The sequence below is a fragment of the Athene noctua genome, chromosome 23 (assembly GCF_965140245.1).
Source record: "Athene noctua chromosome 23, bAthNoc1.hap1.1, whole genome shotgun sequence".
NCBI lineage: Eukaryota > Metazoa > Chordata > Aves > Strigiformes > Strigidae > Athene > Athene noctua.
Window position 1 is genome coordinate 8,566,908 of NC_134059.1, and position 25,270 is coordinate 8,592,177.

General features: G+C 62.7%; 1 protein-coding gene across 2 annotated transcripts; it reads right to left on the bottom strand.

The window, feature by feature from the left end:
* Positions 1-9,210: 9,210 nt before the first annotated feature.
* Positions 9,211-24,764, bottom strand: SLC16A1 (solute carrier family 16 member 1). Of its 2 annotated transcripts, none has more exons than XM_074925297.1 (5): positions 24,682-24,764; positions 16,046-16,303; positions 12,281-12,424; positions 10,911-11,774; positions 9,211-10,680 (listed from the first exon to the last, which is right to left on the bottom strand). In XM_074925297.1, exons 2-5 carry the CDS (start codon positions 16,260-16,262, stop codon positions 10,403-10,405), a joined length of 1,503 nt encoding a protein of 500 aa, XP_074781398.1. In that variant the 5' UTR covers positions 16,263-16,303; positions 24,682-24,764; the 3' UTR covers positions 9,211-10,402. The 2 variants fall into 2 exon arrangements, with proteins under 2 accessions (XP_074781398.1, XP_074781399.1); XM_074925298.1 differs by lacking the exon at positions 24,682-24,764 and adding an exon at positions 22,412-22,559.
* Between the last annotated feature and the right edge of the window lie 506 nt (positions 24,765-25,270).

The following is a 25,270-nucleotide window of genomic DNA, read 5'->3' on the forward strand; positions in this document are numbered from 1 at the left end:
AGCGGTCTCTCTGTCACCTCTGGCTGCTCTTCCTCTCCATCCTCTTCCCTGCCAGCCCCTCGCCCCACACACGCCAGCCGGGTGCCCTCCAGCCCCGGGCGCGGGCTCCAGGCCCTTGTGGTCCTGAGCGAATCAAGCGGGGGCAGAGAAGCAGTTTGAGATGAGCCTCCTCTGCAGACACTGGAAGGATTTCGGCCGCCGGCCCGGCTGGGACCCCGCAATTCCGGCCCACGAGTCTGGAGCTAACGACAGCAGTGACGAGGTCTCGCAATGTCCAAGTCTGAACGCGGTGGCTTCTGGCGCCTTTCAAATTGATTTCAAGTGTGAACTCCCTTTAATCCTTCTCCCTATCTCGTTCCCTGCGTCGCTGATTCCTCATCAAACAGTTTAAATTAATTTGAGCCTGCCGTTCTCTGCCCTGTTATCATTTTTACCCCTCATTTTTTAATTTTAAATCAACTTGTTAACAACCTACTTAGTTGCATAATTTTTCTATAATAATCCATGCCCCCGGCCAGTTGGTTATTAATTCTGGAGATAACACTCGGTGGGCGGCGGCGCGGCGAGCCCCGGGCTGTGCCCTCACGGTGGCCGTGGTGACAGGAAAGTGCTTTGTGACACCAAGCCCGGTGGCCACCAGGACTTGGGCTACTGGTGCTTTGGCTCTCCAGGCCAGCCCATTCCCCGCGGTGCCGGGGGTCTCAGCCCCACACAGCCCCCCGGGGCGCGGGACGTCTCCATCGCCGGCCCTTCCTCCCGCACACGCCACCTCAATCCATCCTCACCGCCCAGAGCCAGCTGCCACGCAGGCAAGTGCTGTTTCCAAGATGGAAACTGAAGACACAACCCATAAATCATTTCCTAAGGGTATGATAATGGGTTATTGATTAATGGGAGAGGGTAGAGAAAACATGGGAAGCACCGGGGGTCATAAATCCTGTAAATGAGGTAACGCCGCGTGTGCCAGGCGATGCGAGCTGCGCTCACGTCCTCGCGGGCAGCGCCTGCGTTTCCTCGGTGAAGTTTTAATCCTCGCCGGGGTCAGGCCCCGCTCCCCAGCAGCCCCGGGGAGTCCCGCGGGCTTTCCCCCCGCTCCGCAGGCGGAGGTCGCTCCGCCGGGATGCTCGGAGGTCGCTCGTGGCTTTCCGTCCCGGTGAGGTTTAATTCCCCTCCCAGGCTTTGCTTTATTCCTCCCTCCCCGTCCCTCTCAAGCGCTTCTGTATCTGACCACGCCGTGCATTAATCCTACTGGTTCTACCTCCATGGAGACACGCTGAGTGCTGGTACTTGTTTTTCCTGCTTTTTGTTGTGGGGTTTTTTTGTTTGTTTTTTTTTTATTTCATGGCCCAAGAAAAGCTCTCCGTTACCTCTAACACCAGCTGAGCCAGCGGACTGCCTGGCGCAGCGTGTCCCAGCGGCCAAGTGCTTTACCCCAACTACGGAACGGAGCCGCTCTCCTCCCTGGCCCGGCGGCCCGTGGCTGGCGGCGACAGTGACCGCGCACCTCCGGGGGCTGCCTCGCCTCGCCCCACCCGGGGAACCCCCGCCCCGGGCTCTGCCTCCGCGGGTCCCCGCTCCGGGACACCCCAGCCCGGCGGCACCGGCCGCGCAGTGCCCTCTGGTGACTCGAGGAGGAAGAGGAGGAGAAAGAAGAGGCAGAAGAGAAGGAAGAAGAGGACGAAGAGGAGGAGGAGGAGGAGGGAGGGGGGAGGAAGAGGAAGAGGGGGAGGAAGAGGAAGAGGAGGAGGAAGAGGAAGAGGAAGAGGAAGAGGAAGAGGAAGAGGAGGATTTGAGGTCCCGTGGCCTGGCCCCCGCTGCTGGGCAGAGGAAGGGCTGTGGGGGCAGAGGAAGGGCTGTGGGGGTGTGGGGGCCGAGTGCCCACAGCCCCCGGCTGGATCCTGCCTGGTCCCCGGCCCCGGCCAGCACCCACCTGAGCACTCGGACAGCGGGGGGGCCGTCTGCTCCCCCACCGACCTGACCACGTTTGTCCCGTGAATGTGACGATGTCACCGAGGAGCAATTTCTGGGTGGTCTTGTGTCTTGGCCACCGTCCCCTCTGCCCCCCGGCACCATGGAAACGCTCCCCTGCCCACCCACACAGTGCCCTGCCCGTGGGGGGCAAACAGCCCCCCCGCTCCGTCCGGGGGTCCCTCGGCAACCACCGGCTCCCCGGGGCGCGGAGGGGGGCTGGGAGATGCTCCGGGCTCTGCGGACACGGGCGGGTTGGGGCGATGGCTGTGATGGGCTCTGGGTGGGACGGGGCCCCCCAAAACTGCTGCCCACGAGCCAGAGAGCCCCCGTCCCGCTGCTTCCCCTGGCCCCGGGGACGGGGAGCGGGGCCCTTCACCCCGCTGTGCCCTTCGGGGAGCTGGGGGGGCACGGCCTGCACCCCGCCGTATCCCAGGGAGGAAAGAAGCCGAAGTTCCCGCCGTGGCCGCGTCCTGCGGGGACTCGGAGCCTGCGGGAGCGTCCGAGGCTCCAACGTCGGCTCCTGGGAGAAACGGTGCCCGGCCACGGGAAAGCGCTGCGGGCTGCGGCGGCTGCCGGTGCCCTGTCCGGGAGATTATAATGTGCGTTCAGAAGTCATTATAAATAATTAGTAAGCTGGTATTCCAGGGTGATATCCCGTAATTAAACATAATGATTTCATAGTGTTTGGCTGAGCAAGAACCAGACATTTCAAGATAATGGCTTGCTTTGCCTTTTATTTGCATGTCTCAGATCCCCTTATGCTCTCCAAAGCAGTTATTAGCACAAGTGTATTTCATCATTAAGTTCGCTCTGACTTGCGTGTATTCGTGACATACTTAAAGTCAAGCCTTATCAGGTCTCATCTTTAGGACAGGGCAAAACCGGGAGATCGCACCGGTTTTGGCACGAGATGTGTCACAGGGCAGCGGCGCTGCCCCAGGACCTGCCCCTGCCCCGAAGGGCTCCGGGTGCGGCCCAGGACAGAGCCAGGGCTGCCGCGGGGGCTGGGGCAGCACGGGGCAGCACGGGGCAGCACGGGGCAGCACGGGGCAGCACGGCTCCTGCCAAAGCAGCAAGGGCCGAGGCTGAGGCCTGGGAAACGTGTCCGCTGACCTGGCAGCGCCCATGGGGACCCCGGTTCCTGGCGAGGCGCCGCAGGGACGAGCCCTGGGTCCCGGCCGCTGCTGAGCGAATCGCCCCATGTTTGTGTGGGAAGAAACGTGGAGGAGAAGCTCCTAAATTAATTCACAGAGGTTTTCAGCTGTTCCCTTCGGCCCTGTGTGCGATCTGGCCAGCACAGGCTGTTCAGAGCCCTGAGCTGTGTCTGGGGAGGAGGCTCCGTGCCGGTGTCAGGCCGCGAGGGCTGGGCTGCGCGGGGGCTGCCGGGGCGGGGGCTGCGCCCACACGGGGCTTTGCCCCCTTCGGGTCCGCAGAAGCGGATTGGGACGGTGCCCAGCCCCAGGCTGGGGTTTGTGCCAGGACGTGGTGCCCTGACCAGCCTCTCAGCCGTGTCCCAGGCTTGGTGCTGGCCTGATGTAGTAGCAGAAATCGCTCTGGGTGAGACCACGCGTTTTATTTTAAGGCGTTACTAACGTGTTAGTCCCTCACTGCTCTGCTCTGGCCCAAAGCCCCGACACCAGCTGCAGCCCCACGAAGGATTCCCCGACCTCGCTCAGCTCTGCCCAGGCCACGCTCCTGATGACAAATGGTCCCAGAGATCTCAGGCTGCTCCAGCCACCTTGTCACCCTTCCACGGGCCCTGGGGATGGGATGGGGTGGGACGGGATGGAGATGGGATGGGGTGGGATGGGATGGGGTGGGATGGGATGGGATGGGATGGGATGGGATGGGATGGGATGGGATGGCAGCAGAGGCCGGGGATGCTCCTGCAGCGCCCACTGACAGTGCAGGACCGAGCTCTCCGCCAGCAGCTTCCCCTCCCGCCCCGGTGTGCTGAGGTGGATCAAGGGATTAACCTCGGGGATGTCTCTGGGAAGGGGATAATCACCAGCCCGTTTGCTGCAGTCTCAGTTGAAAGCCGGGTAAATCTGCTCCCTCCATGCAGATAAAAGCAATGAAGATATCAGAGATGTGACACACCGCAGTGTGGGACTTGACTCTTCATTACTGAGTCATCCGACTGCAGAATTGATTCCATTTTCACACGGTTTATTGCAGTTCAAAGCCTGGTTAGCTTTACCGTTTCCTTGTCGGCGGCTGCGGGCACTGCTCAGACAGACATCAAAGGCCGGGGAGCAGCGGCGGGGTCAGCGGGGCCTCGGGCTCCGCTCCCGCACACAGAACTCGGGCTCCCGGCCGAGGACACCGCTCTGCTCCTGCGCCGGGAACCGGGACGGGGACGGGGACGGGGAGGGGGGAGCCCAGCGCCGCCGGAGGAGGGATGCAGCTCACTGCTGGCAGGGAGGAGATGAAAAGGAAACACTGATCTGTAATTGCAAACAATTAAATTCACAAAAAACAGGCTCATTCTTATGCACAACATGCGACCTCTAATTAAATTTTAAACATGTTTCATTTTCTGTCTTTTCCCCCCTAATTTTCCATAGAAGATAATTAGCTATCTTTTTTTCTGTGGGTACGTAATTAATTAATACTTTGTTAATTGTGGCCAGGATCATACTGTTTTGATTTACTCAGTGTAAATCTTTTCCCAGTGCAATTACTCCCAGCTCTGGTGCCCGGAGCCGCAGGTGCAGGCAGGCTGGGTTAACTGGGCACAGCCCTGCCTGCACCCCGGCCACCGGCCCCCGCCCGCACCCCCAAACGCAGCGGCCTCCCCGCACCCCGCGGGCACCGGGTCCGCATCCACCTCGTACCCCTCGTACCGCGGGACCGGGCTCGGGCAGGGACCCTGGAGCCATGGGAGCTGCCCGGGGCGCAGCCTCCGGCCCCGGGGTGCTGGTGGGGTGCAGTGGGGACGCGGGGCAGGGGTCGGGGAGCGGGGCCGAAGGGGGTGGTTGCCACGAGAGGGTGCTCATGCTGTGGATCCAAGGCTGGACTGAGTGTGCAGCCTGCGCAGGGCGAGGCAAGGGCCTGCCAGCAGCCTCCTGCCTGCAACCCGCTCCTGCCCGCCAGCTGCCTCCCGCCCGGCGCTGGCAGCAGCCCACGGCCCCATGCCGCCGTGACCCGGAGCGGCCACTGGCACAGCGCTGCCCCGGGCCCCGCAGCCCCAGCGGGCCCACCCTGGCCCCTGCACCCCGCTCTCGCCAGGCGTGGGGCTGGTTCCCGCCGCTGCAGCGCTGGCACTTCACCAGTTCTGGCACAGGACGTGCTTCTCCCGGTCTCCGGGGCCGTGTCCTGAAATGGGCACATCTTGGCACCCTGCAACATCCATCACACGGGAAGCGGGGCTGGCGGCAGCCCTGGCTTGGGGCTCCCGGGGGAGCAGGGGCTTGTGCTGCGCCGTGCTGGGACCGAGCCTTTGCCCTTGCCACGGTGGCCCCGAGGCAGCCGAGCCCCGAGCCGTGCCCGGTGCGGGTCACTGGTGCTCTGCCCCAGTCTGAATTCTACCAGCAACCGGCCACGCTGGCTGTAAATCTCGGTGGCTGGCTCTGCAAGCCACTAGCACAGCCCCTTCTCCTGATTAATAGTAAAAATTAAATTAATATCAAGCCACAGAGAAATGTCATGGGGCAGCACGGCAATAAAAGCCGCTGCCAAGATGCTGACAGCCCAAGAGGGATGAGCAGGCGACTGCGGCCCCAGGAGGCTCCGCGGGTTTACAGCGGGGTAAATCAGCTCTTCCCCCCGCACTGGAGCAGCCGGGCTTGCAGCTCCCCCCCTGCCAGGCCCAGGTGGCCACCAGCATCTCCTCCTCCTCCTCCGGGGTGCAGGACAGCCAGGGTGCCGGGCACAGCGCGGCACTGGCGGGCATTTGGCCGAGGCACTGGTGGCCGCGGGCACCTCCCGCTGCCAGCGCCGCAGCCAAACCCGGGGAGCTCAGGACGTGTCGAGGCCCATCGCGGGGCCAGCGCCGCCTCTTCCCACCGCGCAGAGTCACGGCACGCAGCGCAGCCAGGCCCAGCCTGCCCCCAGCCAGCTTTTCACACAAACCCCCTTTGCCTCGCTGGCCCGGAGCCCCCCCGAGCCCCCCGGCTGCAGCCTCCCAGCCCCTGCCCCGGCAGCACCACGTCCCCCAGGCTCGGGGCTGTTCTCCACGGCTGCGCCCCAGTAACAGGAGGACACCGCAATTTGCATGAAGCAGAGTAAAGGTCTCGGGTCCACCCCGGGAAAAAACCCGGGCAAAGTGCAGCCACGGTTGTCCTTGGTGGTGTTTGCAGTGAACGCGGCCCCTCCGCCCCACCGGAGCCACCCGGGGCCGCGCTGGCCCTGCAGCCGCGCAGCATCGCTCACCCAGCGGCTCCATGGCACTGGCAAAGGGCCCTCATTAACAGAATATAATGTGCACTGAAAATAATTGATGATCACCTCGCGGCAATTGATTACCTGTCTCCCGTCCGGCCGCTTTTCTCATACATTAAGGGGCTGTTGCTTTTCCCCGCAGAGCCCGGAGCCGGCAGCGAGGGCTGAGCTCGCAGCCCCGGCCGTGGCCGCCTGCCCACTCCTGCCCGTGGCCCCCCGTGCCGCAGGCAGGGCTGGACCGGGGCGCTCACTGCCCGAGAGCAGGCAGGCGGGCAGAGAGCTCTGCCTGTGCCCGGGCACGAGCCCGGAGCCAGCCCTGTCCCGGGGTAGCCCGAGGAGGAGGAGGAGGAGGAGGAAGGCTTCCCTGCGGGCCATGAGCTGCTCCTGCGGGTTCCTCCTCTCCTCAGCTGCAAGCTGGGGGTGTGGGTGACGCTGGAGGAAGCATCTCCGTCGCCACGGTTCATCTCGAAGCCTCTGAGGGAGCGGAGGTGGGAGCTGCGGGGCTGGGCGAGGAGGTGGCAGCCGGCACCGGCCACGGGGATGGCACTGGCCACCCCGCCGCGTCCCCCTGTCCCCGGCCCGGCTGTGGGGCTGACCAGCCTTTCTTCCCCGCAGCCGCCCTCCCTTCCCCGGCGCGGCGCTGGCGGCAGCGCGGGCCAGGCCTGCGCCTTCGCGGGCGGCTGGGAACGGCGGCGCTTGTTTGCAGAGCAGCAGCCCCGAGCTTGGCCAGAGCTGCAGACTCAGCAGAACCCAAATCTCCCAAAAAAACTGACTGCACTCCGCGGGCAGAGCGGGAGCCGGGCAGGGACCCAGATCCCCTCATGCTTGTCACATGAAGGAGCTCAGGGCCGGACTCCCCCTCCCCGGGAAGGGGATTGTGCCGCATTGTGGGGAGGATTAGGCCGCTTCAGGCGGCCGGGAGCATCTGTGCGTGCGGGGCTGCCGGGGGGCTGCCCCTTCCCCTGGCGGGGGCACCACGGCAGGAGCTTCAGCCCCCCAGAAAGGGGACGTGGGCCCAGGGCCCCGGCGGGGCTGGGGGCACACGGGCGGCCCCCAGAGAGGCAGCGGGCAGGGGGGGATGCCCCAACACCAGGGCAGAGGTGGAGCCGCTGCCCAGCCCACCGCCCCTGCACGCGCAGGGGGTCCCAGTGACGTCCCCCACGCCCCCCAAATCCCCTAAAACAGGGAAGCAGCGATGGCAGGAGCAGCCCGGCCCTGCCCCGCTCCCGCCAGGATCTGGCAGCGGTTCCCAGGCGGCGGCTGGAGCGACCGCCCGCTCCTCCGGGAGCCCCCGGGCCCCCCCCAGGCCGCTGCCGAGCATTTCTGGCCGACGACCTCAGATGTTTGGGAAAACAAACTGCACGGGAATTAGCTCCCAAGTATTTCCTCAATTCTACCCGCTATGAAGAGAATTTTATTTTGCTACCCCCCAGGAGGAAGGAAGGCGGCCTGGCGCAGCGCGCGAAGGAAATCTGCGCGGACTGGGGGGGTGGCGGCAGGCAGCAGGGCCTGGGCAGCCACAGCCCCCCCCGCTGCTACCAGGACCTCGTGGCCCCCAGCCAGGGGAATCACTCACATCCCCGCAGGATTGCCGTGGCCCGTCGCAGCGGTATCATCCCGCAGCCCCCCAGCGCGTCCCTGCGACAGGGGCTCGTGCAGAGCACGACCTCCCTGAAGGCACCGAGGGCTGGTTGAAGCACCCACCCCCGCTCACCCCTCCAGCCGTGAAAGCCAGCGCTCCCCCCACACCACTCGTCCGAGGGCAGGTAAGAGCGTGGGCTCTGGGAGCCGAGCACCGCAGATACCTGTGCTGGCAGGGACGACGTGGCTGAATCGAGCCCTGCTCCTCGCAGGGGGTGTGCGGGAAGGCCGGGGGGCAGCCCCGGCCGCGGCGGGGGGAGCGCGGTGCCGCAGGGCAAAGTCCGTGCCGCAGTGCCAGCCCCGCCACGGCACCCAGCCAGGGCCCCGCGCTCTGCCCTTACAGGCAGGGCAATTACAGCTCAGACTGAGTCACATTATAGGGCAAGAGTAAAATTTCTCCTCCTGAACCCACGCACAGACCTTCCGCCCCCACCCCAGGAGATCCCTGAGCCAGGAGGGGGCTGAGGCCCAGCCCCAGGCCACACCAGGCAGAGGGGACAGGGCACAGAGACCACCCTTAGAAAACAGCTGAGGATTTACTACCGAAGTGTTCCCAGCCAGCCAAGTCCAAGCAGCAGGAAATTATTTGAACATTTTTCCTTAGAAGAAGGGCTGGCAGGCTGCCCCGGCCGCGCGAGCCTCTCCCATCAGTGCCTGGTTATGGTAACGCCCGTGTCAGCCGCAGTGGTACAACGTAGATGAAAATAAATTGCTTTACAGTATCACAGCTCAGCACCGGACAACAAAATCCTTTTGTACAAAATATGCCGTTGACTTTACAAACTTACTCTACTATATGAAAAACCCCTGGCCTGCTTTCTGCAAGGTTTAGACTGAAACAAAGCCCGAAGCAGCCCCGCAGCCGAGGGAGCTCAAGGAGCGGCCGCAGCGCAGGAACCGATGTTTAAGTGTGCTCGAGGCTGTCACAGGCAGCCTCTGGAGAAGGGCCGGGGAACACCTCTAAAAGCAGAGCACACGGGCTGTGGCCGTGCTGAACCCCGCAGCCTCCTCCTGGGGCTGAGGAGGTGGGAACAGGGCACCTGACCCTCGCTGGATGGGGACCAGCCTCCGCAGCCCCAGGACCGCTCAGCCCTGGGGTGGGTGGGGACCCAGGCTCTGCCACAGCCCCACTCCCCTCTCCCCAAAACTGACCCTAAATACGTCATCTGGCACGTAGGAGAGTGATTCTAGGAAAGAAGGCCAACATTTGATGGGTAAATTGTAAAAAAACAAGTTTATTTGAAAAAAACTCAGCCTCTTAGATTATTTCTGATCAACATTTACTAGAACTTGAGAGCCATTAACCTGCTCCACGTACGTTGAGATATTTTCCAGCGCTAAAAAATAAAAAATAAATACGTACAAATTCATTCCTCCCCCTTACGTGTCCTAGATGTGAGTGGTCAGGCATCCACCGCCTTGAGATCTCAGTTGAACAGAAGCAAGTAAAAGAGGTTTCTCTAAGAGACAGAAGAGCGAAAGCAGAAGGGCTGCCTCAGGGATGTACCATCTCCGCTCTGCCCAGGGTCGGGCACCCGCAGGGGAACCCCCCCGGGGCCGGGGCAGGACCCCGACCCGGCGCTGCCAGCCCACCCCTGCGCTCGCACCCGTTTCGCATCGCCCGGCGTCGGGCTGAGCGGAGGCACCGGCAGCGCAGCGCGGGGGGCGGGGGGACCCCGGCCCTCCCCACGCAGAGCACACGGGGGCTGCCACGGCCCCGGAGCGGGCGACGCTGCCCAGCAGGAACTGCAGCTGTCCTTCAACCCGAGTATCCCGTGAGAGCAAAACTACGAAAGAGGGATTTTAAACAACTACAGTAACTAAAGTGTTTTCAAAACATACCTAAAGAACCCCTACGGAGCCAGGAGGCACCAGGCGCGGGAGCCGAAGCCCGGCCTGCCCCGTGCCCGGGCCCCCCCCGCGGAGGGCCTGCGGTAAGAAGCGTGTGAAGCAGTATTCATCCGGGGCTGGCCCTGAAGCCCATCGTGCTTCAACAAATCCAGTATCCTGCTTTTTTATGGCTTTTTAACAACGCAACTCCCCAAAACACACGTGTAACAACCCCCCCCCGCCCAAGCAGAATACAGAGCTAAAGCACGGTTTAGAGTTAAGGCTCATCCAGATTCAGCTAGATATGAAGACTGTAAGGCACGTATTAGTACATTCATGTTACTGTTAAAAAGCCAGACTATAAAAAGCCCCCCTGCCCCCCGACACGCGAGGATACTGCGTGTGTAGCCCTGTTACCTTTGTTGAACACAGATGGAAAGACAATTCAGAGCCTGGTTAAAAATGAACACCTGGTTTAAACACTTCTCACGGCCGCCCAGCGCCAGCGGAGCGCTGCCCCAGCCACCGCGCCAGGGCAGCGGCGCTTCCCCGACACCCCGGGATTGAGACCGGTCCCTCACATGTGGCTCTCCTCCTCTTTGACGCCATCCTCCGCGCTCTTCTGAGGCGGGGGGGCCACGTCGTTGTTTGCCTCTTTCTGCTTCTCAGCCTCGTCGACGTTGGTCTCCTCCTCCTTCCCTTCCTTCCTCGACTTCTCCTCCGCCTTCTGCTCCTTTGCCACCAGGCGGTAGTTGATGCCCATCCCGATGAAGAGGTAGATCCCAGAGACGATGAGAATGACTCCACAGGCCCAGTACGTGTACTTGTAGTCACCGTACATGTCGTTGAGCCTCCCTGAGGGACAAAGAAGGGACAGCTTAGCCAGACACCCCCAGAGGCGCTCCAGGCTGGGGACACGTTCCCAAGAGCAGCCCAAGCCCATCACCCTCAGCTGCAGGCCTGCATTCCTCCAGCCCCTGCTCCCCCACCCTCTGCCCAGGGCTCAGCCCCCACTCCCTCAGCCATCCCTCAGGGCCAGTGCTCGCCCTGCCCACGGCTCGGGGGGCCCGGCACCACACACCTACCCAGCATGGGGGGTCCCAGCAGCACGGGGCAGCACTCCACGATGGTCACCAGGCCGACGGCGCTGGAGAACCGCTGCGCTCCCACCAGGTCCATCAGGGTCTCAAACAGCACCGAGCTCAGCCAGCCGAAGGCAAAGCCAAAGAAGCCGGCGTAAATGCAGAAGCCGGCGTAGGTGGTGGACATGGGGGCCAAGAGATGGCACACCCCATTGTAAATCACAGAGATGGCGAAGAAATACTGGATTCGGGGTCTGATCCACTTGGTGTTTGCCACCAGTCCCATGGAAGGTCTGGCCACCATGTCTACAAAGGCCAGGATGGAGAGCAGGAAGGCTGCAGACTCGTTAGCAATCTTCTTGCTCTTTGCGTAATTGCTGAGGAAGACCAAGGGAGTGAAGAGCCCGAAGAACATGATCACGTTGCCCGACAGATAGAGCAGGAAGCCCCTGTGGGTGAACAGGGACAGGTCCAAGAACCTGTTGATTGTCTGCATGAAAGTGGTCTTCTGCTTCTTGGCCTTCCCGCCGATGAGGTCTGTGCTGGTGTCACCGTCGTCCTTTTTCACCGCCTTCCCCGCCTCCTGCAGCGCCTCCTTGGCAGCCTCTTTCTTCAGCTGGTCCGGCTTGGGGCCGATGGGCCGCATCAGGGACCCGGCGACGCAGCAGTTCAGCAAGAGACCGCCGAGGATGAGGAAGCTGCCGCGCCAGCCAAATATGCCGAAGAAGAGCTGGTTCACGGGTGCCAGGGTGGAGAGGAACACGGGGCTGCCCGCCATCGCCAGCCCGTTGGCCAGGGGACGCTTCTTGAAGAAGTACTTGCCGATCATGGTTAAGGCTGGGTTCAAGTTAAAGGCGAGTCCGAGGCCTGAAGGAGAGGAGAGAGGAGGGGCTCAGGGCCCGACCACCCCCCGAGCCAACAGCAGGAGGGCTGGTGGGGCGAGCGGGAAAGGGGGGTTTCAGTTCTGGGGGACTCCCAGCTCCGTTTCTGCAGTAACTTCCCAACGGTGGGAGCAGCGCTCGGCCCTGCTGCCGACGTGGGAGAAGGTGCCAGGGCAGCAGCGAGGCCGCACGCAGGAACTGGGGAGCTGGAAGGGCAGAACCGCCCCGGCTCAGGACAAACCTTGGGTCGACTGGGGGGGCACAACCCTCACCCGGGGCGGGAGCAGCGGACGCTCCATTCTCTGCCCCACGTACATCACTAGTACGGTCCCCCGCGCTACGTCACCGGGGACAGCTCTTATTAATGTGACAGGAATCAGGATTTATGCAAATGCACCACAGACACTCCTTACCATGGGTTTCGGCTACTCCTCCTGCTGCCTCAGGAGAGGCCTCACCCCGCTGCCCCGCCAGGGCCAGGCCATCACTTACCCCCTACAACCCCAACGCAGAAGTAGAGCCCCTCCACCGTGTTGCAGAAGGAGGCTGCGATCAGCCCGCAGCCGGAGAGGCACCCGCCGGCGATCATGATGGGCCGACTGCCGTATTTGTTCACCAGGACACTGCTGATGGGACCTGCGGAGCCGGAGGACACACACCCAGAGGTGAGTTATCTTTGTTCGAGACACAAGACAGAAGCACGCGAGCACACTGGAGGTTTATCGCCACAGGCCTTCGCCCAGTGACACTTCACCCAGTGAGGGAACTGGGGTAAGGGGAAAGGACGGGACACTCGGAGGCAGCTGGAGATAAAAGTGTGATATTCGGTCAGAGCAAAGCTGGGACCTCTCTGAGCAAGCCTGGGCACCAGCCCCCCCAGGGACAGGGTCTGGGGTGGGGGGAAGCCACCTGCCCCGGGCTGGGGGCTCTGCAGCAAAGCAAGTGCACAGCAGCTGCCCGCTCCAGGGAGAGTTTCTGATCATCCCCAGGGAGAGTTTCTGATCATCCCCAGGGAGAGTTTCTGATCATCCCCAGGGAGAGTTTCTGATCATCCCCAGGGAGAGTTTCTGATCATCCCCAGGGAGAGTTTCTGATCATCCCCAGGGAGAGTTTCTGATCATCCCCAGGGAGAGTTTCTGATCATCCCCAGGGAGAGTTTCTGATCATCCCCAGGGAGAGTTTCTGATCATCCCCAGGGAGAGTTTCTGATCATCCCCAGGGAGAGTTTCTGATCATCCCCAGGGAGAGTTTCTGATCATCCCCAGGGAGAGTTTCTGATCATCCCCAGGGAGAGTTTCTGATCATCCCCAGGGAGAGTTTCTGATCATCCCCAGGGAGAGTTTCTGATCATCCCCAGGGAGAGTTTCTGATCATCCCCAGGGAGAGTTTCTGATCATCCCCAGGGAGAGTTTCTGATCATCCCCAGGGAGAGTTTCTGATCATCCCCAGGGAGAGTTTCTGATCATCCCCAGGGAGAGTTTCTGATCATCCCCAGGGAGAGTTTCTGATCATCCCCAGGGAGAGTTTCTGATCATCCCCAGGGAGAGTTTCTGATCATCCCCAGGGAGAGTTTCTGATCATCCCCAGGGAGAGTTTCTGATCATCCCCAGGGAGAGTTTCTGATCATCCCCAGGGAGAGTTTCTGATCATCCCCAGGGAGAGTTTCTGATCATCCCCAGGGAGAGTTTCTGATCATCCCCAGGGAGAGTTTCTGATCGAGGCCAAAGCTGTGAAGGAACGGCTTGGAGGGTGCCGGGGGAAGGGGTGCTGCTGCTTTCACTGCTGTCCTTGGGGCAGGAAGAGCCCAATCGCTCTGCACACCCGCCTTTAAGTGCTTCATTATCAGGAGTTTTAATCCAAAGCAAACAGTGATTAGATACTGTGAAGCATGCTCTACAGATACTAAAATGTATTTAAATAAACTGAATGAGCATCCATTGAACATTAACAGACCCAGTTTTGCCATTAACAGGTAGCAAGGTTGTCAACATGTTGTTCATGGGTCCTCAGACGCTACTTGACCTTTTTGCCCAGTTCAAACAAAGCCGGGAGGAGGTCACAGAAGCTCTGCTACCACAGGGGCTGCCCCAGCCCCGCAGCTCCCCGCAGCCGGCGTGGTGACTACGTGCCAGCCAGAGGACCAGCGGCTCCGGCCTGATGCCACTGGCCACAGCCACGGCCCCATGAGAGGCAGCAGCAGCACCCTGGGGCTGCCACATCACCCCAAGCCCCACACGCTGCCCCACAGAGCACTCAGCGCTTTGCAAAACCTGTACCTTGAACTTGGCAAACATGATGCCCTGGACAGAGTCTAAAGGCAGCAGTGGCAGCCCTTCCTCCAGGAAAGCCAGCCCGGAGCAGCAGGCTCCAAGGACAGCTAGCAGGAAGCGCCTGGCAGCACCGTGTGCCCTGGTGGCAACTCCCACCCACCCCCTTTCTTTTCTTTAATTAAAAAATAAAGAATTCACACCCACTCCTATCTTAAAGACTCACATGAAGCATTTCCAACCAAATGTTAGCTGATGTGTTTTGATTATTCATGCTGTGATAAGTAATGGAACCAGAATCCTCCCTAATCCTGACGTGGGGCTGAGAAGGGGGCGTTTGGGATTTTTACACCCACAGACCCCAGCGGTGGCTGCCCAGGGCTGGGAGGAGCTGCTCCACACCTCCAGCCTTGCCCAGGACAGGAGCTGCCCCAGCTCTGCAAGACCCCATCGGCCCAGGACATCCTGTCAGGGCATGAGCTACTTTTTTTGCCTCCAGCAGGCGCACAGTTCCCGCAGGAAGGTGCACTAGGGACGGGGAGAACAGGACGTGCAGCGTCGGCTCCAGCAGGTTCAGCCCCTGCCAAGGGTCTGGGCTCAGGCTGCAGGAGCCCTGGAAGGGGCGAGCGGGGCCGCGGCCGTTCCCACGCTCCGGCAGCCGGAGGATGCTCCTGGGGCAGGCCCGGTGCCTTCGGCATCCCGGCTTACAGCAAGCGGTTCAAAACCGGCGAGCTGCGGGGATTTCATGGCAACAGTTCAAGGGGAGCTGAGAGACAGTGTCAGCGTGGAGGGACAGGGGGGAGCTCTCACCCCACCTGCCCGCAGCTCCAGGCAGAGCCACCCCCGGGGCGCCCAGAGGAACCAGCTCTGAGCCATTAGGAGAGGAGGAATGGCCCAGATTGAGTCTCATTAAGGCAGCTACACGGTTTACAAGCTTGTTATAACATCGGAGCAGGGAAATGTGCCGGTCGCTCCGCTAGCTGAGCGAGGACAAAGCAGAGCCTGTTCCCCCAAAGGAAGCGCCTCGTGCTTGGCCGGGTGCTGACGTCAGCGCCTTTCCATGCACAAACGCGACGAGGACGCGGGCACTTGGCCAGCTGGGATGGCAGCGGCACAACCTCCCATTTGCCTCTGAAGTGGACACAACAGCAGCCTCCCAATAAGAGTTTCTTTCAGCCCAGCGGCCCAGCGCAAAGCTGCGTTGGCAGGCGGGGACGAGACCCCGGGGTTTGGAGGCGGGCGAGCACATCGCCCCGTGCCTCGCCCGCTCCGGGCGAGCGTGAAGCTCGGAGCCTGGGGACCGGAGGACTCCAAGGAGCCATTTCTGAAGGATGGGGGAAGGAACCTGCTTCAGGTTCAGTAGTTCTGCTTTGTTCTGCCTGTGTCCCTCTATCTCCAGCACACGCTGCCACCCTCAAACAGCACAATCTGCCCACGGCCGCTCAGCGCCAGCGAGGAGGAACGGGCTGTGCCGGCGCTCGGCAGAGCTGAGTGCACCGAGACATCAGAGCCAACCAGAAACTGGGGACTGATCCCGAGATACAGCCACTGTTTGCTGGATTAAAAAAAAAATTTTTTAAAAAGCGTTATCTAAAAGAAAGAGACCCTGTGAGCAGGGCTCCTACGTGGAGCACAGCGGCTCCCGGCCTTCGGGCGGGCGCTGGAAGCAGACGCAGCGTCCGCAGCACTCTGTAACAAGGTCAAGGGCAGAATTACACAAGTTGTAAGTCCCCGGAAAGATTTTACTTACAGCTTTGCAGAGGAGGACAGATTAACCCGGTTTTTGCTTTCTGGGCATTAAATAGAACTTTTTGAGCAACCTAGTTCAAGCAAACCCGCTAAGGGAAGTTTTGCTGCCACGTAAGGAGACAATTCCAACTCTCAGCAGTTTTGGCTGTCGTCCCTACAGCAAGGTGCGGAGCAGACCCAGAGCGCCGCAGCCTGGGCCGCCACGCGGGAGCACGCGCACTGCTGCCTCCAGCCCACTCACCTCCCGCGTACATCACAGCCAGCATGATGGAGGAGATCCACGAGACTTTGCTGCTGGATGCGTTGAAGATGACCTCAATCTCTTTGAAGAACACGGTGATGGATTTGGGGAAGGCATAGGAAAACCCAATGGAGATGAAGGCTCCGATGACCACAGCCCATCCCCACCCTCCCTCAGGGGGGGTGTATCCCACGGGGCCTCCGATGGCCGGTGGCATCTTGAACCAAGTTGGCGATGACTCAGTTGGGGTTCAAAGATCTGCAAAGGACAAAGCATTGCCTCAGCTGAAAGCAGACGGCTGCATCCCCGCTCCCTGGCACACAGCGGCACGGCTCGAGCCCTGCTGGCCAGGCTGGCACAGCACCAGCACCCCGACCACCTCTGGAGAGCTGACCCCGGGGCGAGCGCTCGGGGCTCGCCAGCACACCGGCCCCAAAGCCAAAACACATGCTCAGATTGCAGCTGGCCTTTCTAAGTAAGAGCCCTGGCCAGCAGGTATTCATAAGCAACAAATTTAAGACATAATACCCCACCCTAAGGTGAAAAGAGCAGGCAGTGACCTTGCCAGCAGCGGGGGGAAGCAGTTGGGGCTACCGGCAGCACAGGGCAGTGGCCAGCCTGGTCAAGCCCCTGCAGCTTCCCCAGGAGCGCGGTCCCAGCACCGCCCCGACACACCGGGAAGCCTGGGGAAGCCCCAGGCCGCCTGGAGCAGGAGCAGCACACCCAGGGTATTAAATGCAGACACACCAGGGGAAGTCAGTCCACAGGCACGAGCCGGGACACCTCCATTTCTGCAGAGAAAGAGCAGGCAGGTGTCCCAGCGCAGCCATCAGCCCTGAAGGTCACGGGCTGTGGCTAAGCTTGGCCTGAGCAGTGACCAGGGAAGGGACGTGGGTCTGCCCAGCGCAGTCGCAGCCTGGCAAAGCCCAGTTGTCCAGGATCTGGGCCCCAGCTGGGCACCCCTCGACCCAGCTGCAGCCAAACCCTCCTTCCCTACCGCAAAGGCTACAGCAGGTTTCATGAAAGCACCCAAGCGTAAGAACAATTCACCTTAAAAGCTCAAAACCAGAAGGGATTAGAAAACAAAAATGGGCCAGTGTCATCCAGGTTTGGTGAAGAGTGGAATCCCCTTAGAGGGGCTGAGCAGGGAGAGGCCGATTTGGAGCCGGCAGGGTCGGGCTGCGCACGCGCTCCCCGTGCTGCAGCACGGCCGGATCACACCCTGGAGCTGCGGTGGCTCGAAAAACACAGCAGCAGAGCGCAGCAGAAACCGTCCCAGGGAGGAAACGCAACCAGAGCAGCTGCTGGCGAAGGTGGTTTACAGTATGCAGAGCAAGAGGAATCACGAGTCCCCAGAACTCCTGCACGCCCCCACAGATTTTAGAAGACACTTTCTGACAGCCTGTGGCTCTCTCCGGCCTCACAGTCAGAAACTCCCCCCCATACTAAGCACCATCTGCCCAGGGGGGAACGTGGGGCTCCTCGGCCAGAGCCCACCCCTCCCTGCTCTGCTGCTCAGGTTTCCACTACAAGCAGCAGCCGCCTCCGAGCTTTCTCCAGAGCTCCCCCAGGTCACACCAGGCATAGCGACAACTTCAAAGCAGCGAGCTGGCTCGGAGAGGTGCAGCCTCCTATTTATAGCTCACATCCGTTCAGGCTCACGGCGATTACATCTCACCCACGGCGCTGACACGCCAGCATCTACCTGGCACGTCCCACCGCGCCCTGGGCCCGTCCCACCGCGGGCGCCCGCTCTGCTTTCGCTCGCACCCGGGTGCGCGCCCGAGGCCGGGACCCGGGTGTCTCAGCTAAAGCCCGGCCGGTGGCCCCGGCCCACGGGGAGCCCCCGCTCCCACCTGGCGCTGGCAGCAAAGTTACCCGATACGGCACCGGGTTTGCCAGAGCCACCCGACACCCGGACGGGCTCCGGCGACACCTCGGACCCGCGCAGGGCAAGAGGAGGCGAGGCCGGGGTCTGTAAGCCGCTAAGGCCGGTTTAGCCCGACCCAGACACCGATTTTTTCGCTGGTATTTTTCTGCACCCCAGCCAGTGCGACACATGACCATCACGAGCAGATCCGAGCCACCCCACCGCTCCAACAAAGGAATCATTTACAAGACGCTGCCCCGAGCACGTCCGCGGCTGAACTATGCCCAGGAGCCAGCGGAGCCCATTTCCTCCCCCGGACCCCTGGGGACCGCAGTCGCACCCAGTGGCCCGTTGGGGACACAAGGCCGAGCCCACGCTGGCAGGGCCGGGGGCCGACAGATCCCCACAACAGAGCTCGGGGCCAGCGCGCACCCGCGGGCACCAGCCGGGCACCGCAGGCGGGGAGGGAAGTGCCAGGCTGGCAGAGGCTCACCATGTACCCCCGGCCCTGGCACAGGGAGCCGTCCACCCGCCAGCATCCTCTTTCTGACAAGCTGCTGAGAACACTGGGTTTTGCTTAACATCACTTCCCCACACTGGCTGCACACTGGAGTTTCCAGTCACTTCTTGCTTTTGAGTCATACTGAGCTTTCACAGCATTCAGTGAACTTTAAAGCAACATCTGACTACATGGATTTGTCTGAAACATTTCTAAAATATGAGACTACCAGGCATTGGCCATAAAAACAAGAAGTACAGTCTACTTGTTAGCACTAATTAAAACTACTGGCAATAAAAGCTATCCAAAGCAAAACCTGGGGGGTGCTGATGAAGTGTTGGGGATTTTTCCCTTTTGCTCCTGAGACACACACAGGTTTAATTCTTTCACCACTCTCAAGGAGCTCAACTGCACCAAAATTACTGCGGCTTGGTTCATCTATTTGTTCTTTCCCTGCGAGCAGCATTCCTCCTCCTGTGGGTGCTTCAGGTGGCATCTCCCTATAAAATAAAAGGCTTTTGGCAGGTTAGACATGACCTCTCTTGCATTGCTGAGGCAGTGAAAAACCTTGAACGAAACAAGGTTTGAGGCCACAAAGCAAGATTCCCAAAAGCCTGATGCCAGAGGGTTTACATGACGAGTTCTGCATGCCACAACATTTTTCCCTGACTCATTGAAAATCCTCATTAAGACAGACCAGTTTCAGAAAGCTCTTCCTTCAACCGCATTAAGGCTTCTTGCTGATTTCCTCCTTGCCCCCACACAGAAGTAGTTTCAAACGAGAGAGAAAAAAAAAAAAACAGATGTAAAGCAGCCAGTTCAATTGGAAAGCTTCCCTCCCTTTTTGCAAAAAGGGAAAAAAAAAAAAAAAACAAAACACCCAGAACATAGTTATGACATTTACAGCTCTGTTTTGGAAGAGCTGCAACGTGTAAGACGTGTTTGGAAGTCAAATTCACAGCTGCCAGGCAGCCAGCTACAGTTTGCCCTATTAGGAAATAAAATAACCATATTTGCAGTAATTAAGACTGATGAGACCAAGTAATGACTGCAAGTATCACATCTGCTCCCCGTAAATGTCTTGACTAATCCGCAGGAATGGGTAGCCTACAGCAACCCTCCTCTGCACAGCAATGGCGAGAGGAGGAACGGAGGCTTCTTCGGCAACGAGGAGGACTGTATCACCTCCAAACAGATCCCCCAGAAGACTAAAACCCTTTCTATCTCCGCACTCCTGTGCGCAAGCACTGTTATCCCTTCTCTGGAGGGGCCTGGAACAGGAAGATTTCAAGACTTCTTAGTTACATAATGCGGCAAATTGCTGCGCTTTTAAAAGCCCTGGATTGGCAGGACTCCAGGGCAGAAAGACAGAGGCTCACATTTATAAAGTGCTGCAAATGCCACAAAATATGTCTGGGCAAACCCTTTATGAAAGTGTCCTCACACCGCCCCTTTCGGGGTCAGAGGAAGAGGGATGTCCCCTGCCCGGGCAGCACACGCCGAGCTCTGCCATCCCCTCGCATCCCTCCAGCTCAAGGTTTCCTCCTCGGGCACAGGCTCACCCGGCGTTTGCTGCCCCGCGAGCAGGGCACGGGGCAGGCAGAGCCCCGGCGCCCAGCCCGGCAGGGCTGCCCGTGCCGCCGGCAGAGGCTCACCGGGCCCCTCGGCACGCTCCTCCCTGGCTGACGTGCAGCCCGTGGCGGCTCCCAGCTCCAAAAAGGGACACGGCGATGCTGGAGCGGGATCTCAGCGGCTGCGAGACCCCCAGGGACGTCCCCGCTGCTCCGCAGCCGTTTGGGCTCCTCGTGCCTTTGTCAGCGGGACGCGGCCTGCGGGCAGCCAACGCCGGCACTGGAACGCCCAGGCTGGGCACAAAGCCGCCCCTTGCCAGCAGCACCAGACCCCGCTCCCGAGGGGGCTCCCGCCTCGAGCCCCCAGCAGGGCGGAGGGACGCGGGAAGGGGACGCGGCTCCCCTTGAGCCTGGCGAGCGCCGACCCCACCAGGCCCGGCCCAGAGCTTTACCTGAACCCGGGCCTGAAACACGTCTCCCCCTCCCCAGCCCAGCCCCCCAAACCACTTCACAGCCCATGGACATGCCCCACGGACAGCACCGGGCCCCGGACACCCCCCGGGGACATCTGTCCACGCGGGGAGCCAGCAGAGCCCGAGCATCCCTCCGGTGCCTGAAACTACAGCGAGACCTCCTGCTTTCTGCTGGGGAAACCGAGGCGCTGGCAGGCGCGGGCCGCTTGCAGCCAATAACGCTTTATAGCTTCAAATTTGGCCTTTTTCTGGCCAGAAGCAAGATAAAATAGAGGTTGTTATGAGCTAATGAGACACCACTTTCACCAGTTCTAAGCGGGTTTACAGCATTAAGCGCGGAGCTGTAATTCCAGCGAGTGCCCATAGGCAGGGTTTAACCCGGTGGCGCTGGGCCTACGTGACTCCCGGCGCCCCAAGGGCTCTGCCCCGAGACAATGCCCGATTGAGGCCCCGCTCAGCCCCGGGGTGAGCCCAGGTCAGCAGCACGGGCAGGCTTTGCTCAAGGCCCGCAGCCTGCACGGGCGAGCCCAACGTTTTTCCCAGCAGCGGCCTGGCCCCGCTCAGCACCTCTCACCCAGCGGCACCCTCAGACGTGCCCCGGTCTGCCAGGCCGGTGAGCTAACCCGGGCACGCAGACAGACAGACGCCACGGGGCACGGCGGCCACGGCTGCTCCCCGCCGCCGGCACGAGCCCCGGCCTGCAGAGGAGGGAGCGGCCCCCGCTCGCCCCACGGCCGCCGGCGCTCCCCGGGCAGGGCCAGAGGCCTTCCCTGGACACCCGCCATGGGTTTCTGGGGCAGATGGGACCCCCCCGGCCCCCCAAAGATGGTTCCCAGCACAGCAGCTGCGGTGCACGGGCTGTGCAAGGCTGTGAGCCCCCTTGAGCAGGATGGTGGGATGGTTTGTCAGGAGCTTTGGGGGGAACAACCAACCAAACAGAAAGTGGGCAGCTGTTTCTGCCCACCAGAAGATACCACAGGCTGCACCCCCAGTTATTAGCACCAGCAACGCTCAGCCTGTCTGAGCAAGGACCAAGCATCTTACTGGGATGAGAAAGTGTGAAGTCAAGCTTAAGCTATCAAGAAGACCTAAGCAGAAAGCCTGGCTTATTTCTACAGCAGAGCCTGGCCATGGCTCCCCCAAAACCCTACAGGCAGACCCGGAGGGGTTTGCAGGTGGGTTACAAGACCGTTACGTGAAGCAGCTCCTCCGGGCGTCCTCTGGGCTCACAGCGGCGCCGGGCCCAGGCGCAGCACCCGGGGCCCCGTCCCTGACCCAGCAGGACGGACAGCTCATCCCCGGGCAGCGGGGTTGGCCACTGCCCACCCCGCGTTCACGGCCCATCTGGCTGCCGGCACTTCACCCGGGGAGCCGCGGGGCTGCGGAATGGCTCGGCCTTGCTGGCGAGCTCCACACGCAGGCTCGAAGGGACTCACCCACAGGACACACGCTGGGTACAAGGTGCTTGCCCTCCGGCTCGGGCACTGCTGGTGCCACGGTCCCAGGCTCCGCTCACACCCCGTCCCTAGGGAAGGGCTTCCCACGGCACCGGCTGCGAGCCCCCACCTCAGGAGGGGACGGGGGGCTCCCCAGCCCTGTGCAGGGCTGCGGAGTCCCACGCCGAGGACAGGCCGTGCTCTGCCAGGGCGCAGAGCCGACCCTCCCCACACCAGCGGTGCTCGGGAACGCTCCCAGGACGTCCCGTGCCCGCCAGCAAATCCTCAGAATGAGAAAAATGCTGTGTGGAATAGCGTTGGCATTCTTTCATTAGACACCCGCACGGGCAGCCAGGGCACCGCTCGGGGCTCCGGGGCAGCGCAGGCCCAGAGTCACAACCCCAGGGCCAAGGGCACGGGCCGCTCCTCCCCGCCCCAGGCACCGCCACATGGTCCCGTCTCCGAGGGCCTCAGCCCCGGCCGAGGCAGCGCAGGTACGGTGATGGGGGACACTCACCCGCGACCCAGCAGCGCCCGGGTGACTGTGGTTTACGGGAATTAACTCCAGCTCCACAGGAGTTTTCTTTGGCTGCAGTACAACTCAACTCCACGGCAGCAGCTTTAAGGGCACATTTGAAAATAAGCCATGCAGACACCACCGGTGACAGGCTCCCACTCCGTTAAAGTCACGTTACAGGCCGATTTCACGGAAAGAAATAGGAAAAGCCATAAAAGTGCAACAATGAGATTAGCACTACGAGGCTGAATGGGATGCAACCCGGCTCCCTTAGCCTACGTGCAGCTTCCCAACTCCTCATAAAGGATCTATGAAATAATAGCGTGCGAGTGGCTGGGTATTTTCCACCTCAGCTGCCAGAAAAGTCAGACCAATTGTGTGAGGTAGGAGCCAACACGACCATTTGCACCTTTTTCAGGACCCACCCCTGCGAGGGGAGGATGGCTGCTTCCCGGCACCCCTGTGACTCCGGGGGCCCGCCCCGGCAAAACACTTCTTGGACATGGAGAGACCCATCGCCCCAGCGATTAACCCAAGATAGAGAAACCCCTTCTCAAAGGCACCCAAGAGGAGCTCCGAGGGCTTCTGTCTCGCACCCCCGGCACGCCGCAGCTATTCTGTGCACTGGCCCATTTCTCTGCCCTGCTCCTTTTCCTTCTCGACACAGCCAAGAAAACCTCTGAGCAAAGACACCCAGGAGAGTCAGCCAGCACTAAATTACCTCACTTAGCATGAAAATAGGATGCTTGTGCACCACAAAAAGGCTCACAGAAAGCACAAAAACAGTATCATTAGATTTCAGGTTTCCTGTGATGCAGCTAAAAAAAAAAACCAACTATTTTTTCGTCAGAAGAAACTTAAAGCCCCAAACTACCAGTGACCCTTGTGCGGGGGGTCCGGCCTGCCGGGCAGAAGGGGCTGCGCAGCGCTCGGGGGATTCGCTGTCCCGGGGCAGGGCGGATGCCACCCCTCCGGGTGCGGGAGGGCACGCCACCCCTCCGGGTGCGGGAGGGCACGCCACCCCTCCGGGTGCGGGAGGGCACCCCCCACCTCCTTCCGATCCCCCCCGGGGTGCTCGCCCCCTCCCCTCGGGGGTGCTTCCACGCCCGCAAGCGCCGCTCGCCCTTGAGCGATGGCTTCGCACCCCCCGGCCCGAGCCAGGGCACCCCGGGGGACGCAGCCCAGCAGCGGGGCGGCTCGCCCTCCGCCTGGCCCCCAGCATCACACCCGGGGCTAGCGGACTCCTGCCAGAGGCCCACAGGCTACAGAGCGCGGTCCCAGGAGCTCCGACACCGCCCCGACACCTCCCCGCCGGCGGGGGACGGCTCGGCACACGGCGGGGACCCGGGTGGGTGCGGCCCCCCTCCCCGAGCAAAGCCGTCGGGCTCCGCTGGACTTGGGGCCCCCGCCGAGCCCGGCGCCCCCCGCCCGGGAGCGCTCCCGCCCCGGCGGCTTCGAGCGGCCGAGGCCCCGCTCCGAGCGGCCGCGGGGCCGGAACACGCGGGGGGCGGCGTGGGGAAACCAGCGGGAACCGCGGCCCCCCCCGACCCCTGCCCGGGGGGGCGGGCGAAGGGGACACCCCCCCTCCCAGCCCCGGTACCGCAGACCCGCCCGCCCCACGCTGGTCCCGGGGACACCGGCCGGAGCGGCCTCCGGCAGCTCCCCGTCCCTTATCGGGGGCCAGACACGCGGGTTGATCACCTCCTCCCCCCGCACCCCCCCGCTATCGGGCGCCCGCACGCCGGCGCGGAGGGACGCCCCGGCGCAGCCCCTGAAAACAAGCGGCCTCCCGCGGGGAGCCGAGAGCGGCCGGTCCCCGCAGCCGCCCCGGGGGGGGGGACGGGAACCCCTCGGGGCAGAGCATCGCCACCCGGGGCCACCAACCGCCGCCCCGGGGCTGGGCCCCCCCCCAGGCGGCTGGCCCGCAGCGACAAACCCCGGTCCCCACGTGCACCCCCGGGGCGGCGGAAGGCCCGGAGCGGCGGCGCCGGCACGGCCACACCGGCGGGAACCTCCCGGTCTCCGCAGCGCGGCGGCGCCCACGCGTGACCGGCCCGCGCGTACCCGGGAGCCCCGGGCCGGGGGGGGGGGGCAGCGGGGCGCGTGGAGCCGCGGGTCTCGCCTCGGGAACCCGCCGGGGCCGGGAACCCGCCGGGGCCGGGACCCGGCCCCCCCCACCCCGGGCCGCCGTCCCGGCCCGTCCCGGCCCGTCCCGGCCCCCCCCGTCCCGGGTCCCGGGTCCCGCCACGTGGGCGGCCGCCGGGCCCTACCTGCGCGTGCCGCCGCCGGCCGAGTGCCGCCGCCCCCGCCCCCGCCGTTATAAGGGCGGAGGGGCGGGGCGGGGGTCGGGCCGCTGCCGAGGCGCCGCCCCCCCCGTCCCGCCGCCCCCCCGTCCCGCCGCGCCACGTGCGCCCCGCACCGGCAGCGCGCGCGGCCCCGCGCCGTGCGCCCCGGCACGTACCGGCCCGGGGGGCGGGCAGGGGGCGCCGGGGCTTCCGCGCACCCTCTCGGGGACCGTGTGAGCGGGGCTCCGCCCGTGCCGGGGCGGGGGGGGGGTCCCTCCGTGCGTTCGCTCCCCACGCTGCCGGTCCCGTCCCCGCGGGGCCCGGGACCCCCCCCCCCCCCCCCCCCCCCTTCGCGCGGGGGGAGCTGCGAAGCGTCTCCGTGACAGACCGGGGGGGTCCGGCCGCGCGGGGCTGGCGGCTGCGGGGGGACGCGTCGGGTGCCGCCGCCGGTCCTTCGGCCGAGCGGGCGCCAGCGGCCGGGTGCTGAGGCCGGGGCCGCGCCCGGGGCCGTGGGGAGCAGACGGGCCCGCGGGCGGGACGGCCGGCCCTGGCGGGAGCGCGCCCCGTCCCCAGC